The sequence below is a fragment of the Pan paniscus genome, chromosome 3 (assembly GCF_029289425.2).
Source record: "Pan paniscus chromosome 3, NHGRI_mPanPan1-v2.0_pri, whole genome shotgun sequence".
Lineage (NCBI taxonomy): Eukaryota > Metazoa > Chordata > Mammalia > Primates > Hominidae > Pan > Pan paniscus.
In genome coordinates, this window is record NC_073252.2 from 39,964,416 (window position 1) to 39,972,865 (window position 8,450).

Sequence of the window (8,450 nt, forward strand, 5' to 3'; positions counted from 1 at the left end):
GAAAAAAAGAAAAAAGAAATAGGCAAATTGTAAAGTAAGGAAGAAAATATATGATAGGCGGATACATAATTATAAATGTCTATGACTTAACTATATAATTAAGATAAAGATCTAAGTAACTTTTAGCTCTACAATTTTTTAATTTTTATTAAGAAAATACTTTGCTTTTGCCTGCAGAGCCCTCTTAATTGGGATATTTTCATGTTTTGCATTTTAGGGCAGCTGCAATGACTCTCCGCACGGTATTATTGTCATTGCAAGCACTATTGGCAGCTGCAGAGCCAGATGATCCACAGGATGCTGTAGTAGCAAATCAGGTAAGATGGCCGCTTTTGAAAGCCTTTCTTATATTATGTATGAGTCTCTAACCACTTCAGTGGTTTGCACATTAACACATGAGCATACTCTATTGAAACTAAATTTTGAAATGGTTTTCTTTCTTGTGGTAGGATTATTTTGTCAGGTGTAATAGTGAAAACTTAATAGACTTTTAACATCCTAGTTTAATTGGATATAGATGCTGTTTTCCTAACATGAGTATTTTCAAACACATAAAGTCAAAAGAATTACATAGTGAACACCCATATTCCTACCATCTAGATTCTATGATTAATGCTCGTGTATGTGTCCATCTTTTTATCCTTCCTTTCAGTGATGATCCCTCCCTGCTAATAATTTTAATCACCTCCTATCATGGGACTTACGTGACATGGCACAGTTTCCGATGACCTTGTAATTTGTTGAACGGAATAAATATTTTTCATTTCGCTTTCTAGCTACAGTGGCTGAGTTTATTAGTTACAACAGAGACTGGACCTAAGTTATTAGTATCTGACCCGTTAAGAAACAGTTTGCTGGCCAGGTGCGTTGGCTCATGCATGTAATCCCAGCACTCTGGGAGGCTGAGGTGGGTGGATCACTTGAGGTCAGGAGTTCCAGACCAGCCTGACCAACGTGGTGAAATCCTGTCTCTACTAAAAACACAAAACTAGCCTGGCGTGGTGGCACACACCTGTAGTCCCAGCTACCTGAGAGGCTGAAGTGGGAGAATCGCTTGAACCTGGGTGGCAGAGGTTGCAGTGAGCTGAGATCACACCATTGCACTCCAGCCTGGGTGACAGAACGGGACCCTGTCTCAAAAAACAAATTTGCCAACACCTACTCTAAGCCATTGGAATATAATGGACATTTTTTTTTTTTAAACTTAGAAAGTTTTTCTTCTCTTGACTTCTAAGATATTACCCTCTTTTCTTCCTCACTTCATAGCTGTTCTTTGTTAGTTCCCACAATTATTTCCCTCCCTACTCGTCTTTCTTAAATGTAGTTCCTCAGTTCTGACCTTGTTAACTTTACTTTCTGTACACACTCACACTTGGATGATCATATCTGTACTGATGTTAGTACCTGTACATTGATAAAATGTTTAGGCTTGCCCTCTCTCCTAAGCACGAGAGCCTGGTGTTTAACTAAATTGGTAGGTGATGGTATCATAGAATGATAGGTTTGTAGGATTTATGATACTGCATTCAGTTTTGGCAGTGTTACATTCAGGTATCCAAGGAACATTCATATGGTTAACCACCCAAGTCACAGCCTTTGGAGTTTTTCTCTGTGTCTCCTTTGCCCCTGTTGATAACCATTCCCTGTATCATTCTGTCACTATATTTACATAATTACTCTGATTGCCATAGGTCACTTTTAAAAAATTGTTTCTTTTCAACTGCTCTGATAGATCTCCTTTTCTCAACCTCTTTCTTCCTTTCTCCATCTTCTACGTTGCTATCAGGTAGCTTTATAAAGTGCAAATCTTACTTCACTAACAAAAACTTGTTCGTAGCTCTACTGTCATCTACTTGAGTCCAGATTCTTTAGTTTGCAGAGTTTTTCCATGATCTGAACTCTGCTTTATTTCCTAAATTCTTGTTTTCTTCAAACTCATGCTTTTTCAAGCATTGCATTCATTTTTACATATTGTATCCAATCTACCATATTTCCTCTGCCTGAGGAAACTTCCTCTTGGCAAACTTCTTTAACCTATAAGATTTTAATTTATATATTATCTTTCTTCTTTTCCCTTGAAGATCTGTTTATATATATATGTATATATCCTTGTCAATATATTCTGTTATTTGTCTCAGAGTACTTCCAATTAGGGTTTTCCATGTTTTATATATGTGCTATTTGTTCATATTTGTTGTTATAAGCATGGCTTGTGTTCCAGCTTTGCTTTCCTATTGAGCTCTAAGCCTTACACGTTGAGGTTGGACTCAAGGGTTTCTTTTAGCTCCTAAAATAGTTCAATAATTTGACTTATTTCCTTGTGATGAATAAGTGGTAGAAACTAGATTTATCGTTTTAATATGTAATAGATTTAAATATATAAATTACTTTTAAAAGAAATATTAAAGTGAATTGAATAGTTAGTAATTTATACTTTGCTTTACTAAGTAATGGTGGTTCCAAAGTATTTGATAAATTTACCTCTTTCCAATGCATATGGGAAGTCTTTTAATAAAATTACTCTATTGTGAGTTTATAATCATCTCAAGTTATGTAATAAGTTAGGACTTTGCATGTGGGGTTTCCATAAATCACTGTACACTAATGCAGCTGTAAGAAAACAGAAGAATCTAGTTGTATTCTAGCCTGGGCTGTGGGTAATACAAAAGCTGGTTACATCGTAAAAAATTATTCTAATGTCCACATATTTTTATAAGCTAGTAATCTGTGTTCAGTTGTATAATGTTTGCTGCTTTCCAGTGTTTGGAACATCTCTTAATACCTCACTTAACCTAATTTTAGTTTTGCTAGTTATATTTGTTGAATTTGGAGATTAAAGTAGATTAATGTTACTTGTCTTTATTATTGTCAACACAAATTGTGAGTTGAAGCTTCAGGTTAAGTGGTCTTTTCTCGAGTGACAGAGGTTGTCTATAATGCAAAGTGAATCACATTTTAAATGTAGATTTGTTTTATTTGGAAAAGTAGGATTGTAGGCGATTAAGAGCTGAAATATATCAAATATTATAACTGTAATGTCATGTCAATCAATTTTTCCCCCCATATAGTACAAACAAAATCCCGAAATGTTCAAACAGACAGCTCGACTTTGGGCACATGTGTATGCTGGAGCACCAGTTTCTAGTCCAGAATACACCAAAAAAATAGAAAACCTATGTGCTATGGGCTTTGATAGGGTAAGTACATAAGGGCATGTTGATTTTGATATATTGATTGATTTTAAATTATTGCAAATTCTTGGCTGACAAAAGTGGTTTAGAAAATAAGAGAAATTCGCAGCCTGGGCAACATGGCGAAACCCATCTCTACAAAAATTAGCTGGACATGGTTGTGAGTGCCTGTAATTCCAGCTACTCTGAAGGCTGAGGTGAGAGAATCCCTTGGGCCCAGGAGTTCGAGGCTGCAGTGAGCAATAGTCATGCCACTGCACTCCAGCCTTGGTGATAGAGCAAGACCCTGTCTCAAAAAAAAAAAAAAAAAAAAAAAAGGAAAATAAGAGAAAATCTAGTTTTGGTAAACATATTTTCTGTTTTCAAAGTCAGTGATTTTTTTATTTTTACTAATTACTGTCATTGATTTTAGAAGCTTTCCATGCACTGCAAATGTAAATCAACTTACAGAAAAGAAACAAGGTGTTAATTCCCAGTATAAAGAGTGAATGATTCAGTATTGTTTAAATGTTTCTTTGAGATTTAATTTCCTGTCCCCTTTTCTTCTCTACAGAATGCAGTAATAGTGGCCTTGTCTTCAAAATCATGGGATGTAGAGACTGCAACAGAATTGCTTCTGAGTAACTGAGGCATAGAGAGCTGCTGATATAGTCAAGCTTGCCTCTTCTTGAGGAGCACCAACATCTGTTATTTTTAGGATTCTGCATAGATTTCTTTTAAACTGGCATTCTTGCCTAATGATGTTATCTAGGCACCATTGGAGACTGAAAAAAAAAAAAATCCCTGCTCTGTAAATAAAGCTAATTAAACGTCTGTGTAAATTTAAAAAGGGGAAATACTTTAATTTTTTTTCTTAATAGTGTAAAAATTCCTTGAGCTAAGCTAAAACCATGGAAGAAACATGCTACTTTAGTGTTTAGCAGTGTACCAAGACTAGCAAGAGTTTGCTTCAGGATTTTGTTGAATAATTAAGATAATATTTTGAGTGTGTCAGGGCCATTCAAATTGTTGGTGTTGCATCACAGCTACCTTAACTGTTTTTAACATGGATCCTCTGTGCCTGTGAATTTACTTGCATGCTTGTACTTGACTTCTTAGGATGGGTAGCTGAAAAGACCACCATTTTAAGCATTTGAGAATTCTTAAATATGAAATTTATTCAGAATTGAAGATGGTGACCTATTCAGAGCCTTTTTGTCCTTGTCAACAGACTGGGACATAGTGTCTGATTCCCCCGACCCCACCCCCACCCCCGCCTTGCCACACACAGCTAATATTCTAATGGTAAATTTCTCTGTATTAGGTGGGGAAATGTGCTGAAGGACAGTATGTATCCCTTGCTTCATTTTTAGGTTGTAGGTTTGGAATGTCTTGTCCCAGTTCTTCAAACACTCTTAAATTTTTCCTAAGTAATGTAAAAATGGAACTGCCGATTTTATTTCTCTTGCAAAAATAGTAAATACTTGATGTTACATTATTCCCAGGTTTAATGAAAGAACCCAACTTAGTTTTTCAGTGAATTTGACACCTATTTTTTAGTGATGAAATTTTTCTTTGAGAACTGGCAAGGATGCAGTCAGCTGTTTGCAGTTTTTAGCCTGATTGTGGGGTCTATAGAGATTGCTTTATTGGATACTTCAAGTCATTCTTGCTTGCACTTCCCCTATTGACACATGAAAGCTGTGTTGGTATTTTATTGTACATACTTCAGATGCACATAGGAATAGAAGTGTGTTATAAATCTAGCTTTCTTTATGATGTTTCTGATAATAGGAGAATTGAAAACTTTACCTTCTCTTGTACATAGTCAGACTATTTGTATTAAATTTACATTTCATTCTAAGTTCAAAAGTTTGAAAATTATTAGTTTTGCAAGATCAAACACTAATGTAACCATTTTATGAAGGTTGAAGTGGATTTATGCAGGCAGTTCTATATATAGAAATACAATTCTTTTTAAATTTTTAGGACCAATACAAAATAACAAAAATGTAATGGAATCAGACTGAATTAAAGTAAGGCTGTATATTGAAAGTCATATTATAAAAGGTTTGCTTTCTTTAAGTGTTATTTATCTTAAATTATAATCGTTAAATGTTTCGAAGATAATTTTTGAATCATAACGTCAGCATAACTTCATTTGACTTCTCAATAATCTTGATACTAGAAGCAATAAAAGAACCATTATTAAATATATTGTAATGTTAAAGATGTGAAGGTTCTTCCAAAAATTTGTAAGGCTTTCCTAATTAACAGTAAACTCTTATAGTTGATATTATTACATACTAAACACAAGTTGCTGTTTTTTCCCCATATGTTTGCTTACACATGTCTTTATACAATCACCTCTTTTTATTGCTGTAGTTTATTTTCTAAAGATGCCAAAGGAAACAAGATTTTTCTTTATTTATTTTAAATACCTGAAACCTTGTACTTTATATTTTGAAGTAAGGTGGGATTGTGTGAAAATGTGGATGGTTTTTCTCCAGTGTTGGTTAGAATTACTTTAAGTGGCGGGCAACTTGGTAGTATTAGTAGAATTTGGGTTTAAAAATATCAGACACATCTACCCAGTTTATTTTTTGCCTGTATTATCAGGGTATATTTAATTGTCCTGTGGTTAAACAAAGGTGAGAGAGCTCAGAGGTTTCTAAAGGTCAAGCATTTTACATATATACATACATACATGCTCTTGGAGGCAGCTATATCCTGCTTTGATTTTTATGCACATGAGCCCTATAGGGTTATATACTCATCTAACTACACTTCAGCATCCCCAGTGCCCAAGAAATTGGAAAGTACAATATTTGGTTTGAGACATTCTTCATAAAAGATTCTTTATTATAAAAATTTACCTCATTTACATTTAATGTGATGATCTTTTTTTTCCTTTCTGGTATATTTCCCACTGTACTGTTTGGTTTTTGTTATTCTCTTGTCTGTGGGTAGATTTAGTTACCCAAACATAGAAACTAAAGCAATTGCTTTTTTCCTCTGGTCTTAAATATGTTTGGACAAAAAGACACTAAAAGATCAGGCCTAGGGGAAAAGTACCCTGGTGGAAATTATTTTTGTAATTCTTAATATTTTTGAGTTGGCTCCGTTTGTCAGTTTTAAAAGCCTCAAAAATTATGTTAAAAAAAAAATCCAGTGAAATCCCATTTAGGGCAGGCCGATTTGTTAGAAGTCACTGATGCTCCAGTAGGCTTTTGTTATAATCAGGCCTGTTTCCTGAGTATGTGCCTCTTTTAAAAGAAGAAATAATTAGCTGTATAGTATTTCAGTACTGATGAATGAATGAATGAATGAATGAATGAATGGCAGTTAGTGGACCCAAATAAGTATTCAGTGGTATATAAATATTTGAGGAACTAGGTACTGAATTAGGTGCTCTGAGTTGGCACCCCGAAATGTTTGGAATCACGACTATGATTTACTTAAACACATAACACATTCAAGGATATATAAATGGAGTCTAAGTATTTTGCTTTTGAAGAGAATAATCTATGAAATGAAAGACTTGATTTTTTTTTTCATTTTTTAGAAGTAATACACATTTATGATTGTTGGCACATAAAACTATGCAAAATAATTCTTTTTAAGTATCTGTAAGAAAGAATTGGCAGTTTAAACGGATTTTGCTTATTTATGCACTACAGAATGCAGCATACTGTATTACTGTTGAGGCTGCTTAATAAGTTTACCAATGTGAAAAGCAGATCTTGGGTATAAGTGTATGCCTGATTTGAGCTTTTAAAACTGTGCAGTAGGTGTATGGTAATGTTTTACAATCCTATGTAGCAAAATAGGAAATTATGAATTTTTGTTGTTATTGTTTTAAAGATTTAAGATGGATTGGGGTAGGGAACAGCTGGAGCCAGGTATACCTTCTAGTATGTAGAGGGAAACAATGTTTAGATAGGAAAAAGGAAGCCGTCTGTTTACAGTTAACTTTATTTCATGGACTTCTACAAAATGTTGTATTAATCACTTTTTCTAGTTCAAGGAATTTCAATTCCAGGGTACAAACCATTGATTTAAAAATTATGTTTCCATTCTTTTTAGTATCAGTTTAAAGTAAATGCTTACCATCAGCCAGTTGCTGTCACTGGGAAGAAGGCAACTTGAAGTATTTACTGATAAAATAGCCTTTATTCCCAAGTGTGACTTTTCTTCAGTGTCTACATATTATGTCACACGTTCTATTTGCACTGCTGCAATATAGATCAAAGATCTTGTGGCATAGGGGTAGGGGAGTGTTAGTATCTCCCTTGTCCCATTTGTTCTGTTACTGCTTCATTGGACTGATATACCCTCATGAACTTGCAATCACCTAAATGGAAGTCTTGAATGTGTCACCTTTTGCTTGGTTATTTCAACCATGCTGCTATATATAATCAGGTGTGGCACAGTTTGTCAGTTTGATTATAGGTGTGAGTGGATAGAAATCATTACACTGTGCTGTTAACGATCCTTGTCTGCTTGCTGTTACCTACTTTTTACAGGCATCATAATAAAAGCTAGACTATTTCTTTGGGGGGAAAGAGACGTATTTAATGTAATTTAAAAAACTTTTCCAATAGAAAATGAAATATTATTGAAAATAATATCTATTTTTTAGCTTTCAGCAATTGATGGTGCTTTGTTGTGGTGTCTGCTGGAAGTCTACTGCCATTATAGGGAACCTTGCTTGTTAGCTTCTCTAGATCTCTATTCTAAACAATCTGTTAGTGATGATAAATTCTGTAGGAGGGTCTATTCTGAGCCGTTAACTTCCTGTAAGGGGAAAATGGGTGGGTTACCAGAAATACCATTGAAGCAGGGTGGGCTGTGGGGTGGAAGGTTGGGGTATTTGTCTTGAGAATTAAAAACTACGAAACACTTTTGTACACAACTGATTTTTTAAAAAATAAACACATTTTTAAAGATGTTGAATTTTTCCCCCCTTATTGGGAATTCTTAAAAATAAATGCATGCATGTTTTCCCCTGAAAATGGTTTATATCTTATTTCTGGGTACTCATCTGTGGACAAGCAATTAAGTCTTACTCTAAATAAGAACCAGGCAGATATTTTTCCTTCACAAATTTCATAGTGATTGACATATAAATGCAGTAAGTTGTATCAGATCTTTGAATTTAAAAACATTGAAATTTAGTTCTAATTAAATTTACTAAAAGAACATATTTGCTTAGGTTCTAATCCAAAATTTAGAGTAATTAAGAGTTAGTTAAGTAATACTTTGTATTCTGTTTCCATA

At 34.2% G+C, this 8,450-nt stretch overlaps 1 protein-coding gene across 7 annotated transcripts in view; it reads left to right on the plus strand.

Moving 5' to 3' along the window:
- The window catches only part of UBE2K (ubiquitin conjugating enzyme E2 K), an 85,820-nt gene extending 77,635 nt beyond the window's left edge, over positions 1 to 8,185 (plus strand). For all 7 annotated transcript variants that reach the window (XM_034958464.3, XM_063603525.1, XM_063603526.1 and 4 more), the window contains 3 exons: positions 218 to 317; positions 3,069 to 3,197; positions 3,745 to 8,185. In XM_034958464.3, the coding sequence (XP_034814355.1) occupies positions 218 to 317; positions 3,069 to 3,197; positions 3,745 to 3,819 (304 nt within the window). In that variant the 3' untranslated portion in view covers positions 3,820 to 8,185. The remainder of the gene's footprint in view (positions 1 to 217; positions 318 to 3,068; positions 3,198 to 3,744) is intronic.
- The last annotated feature ends 265 nt before the right edge of the window (positions 8,186 to 8,450 follow it).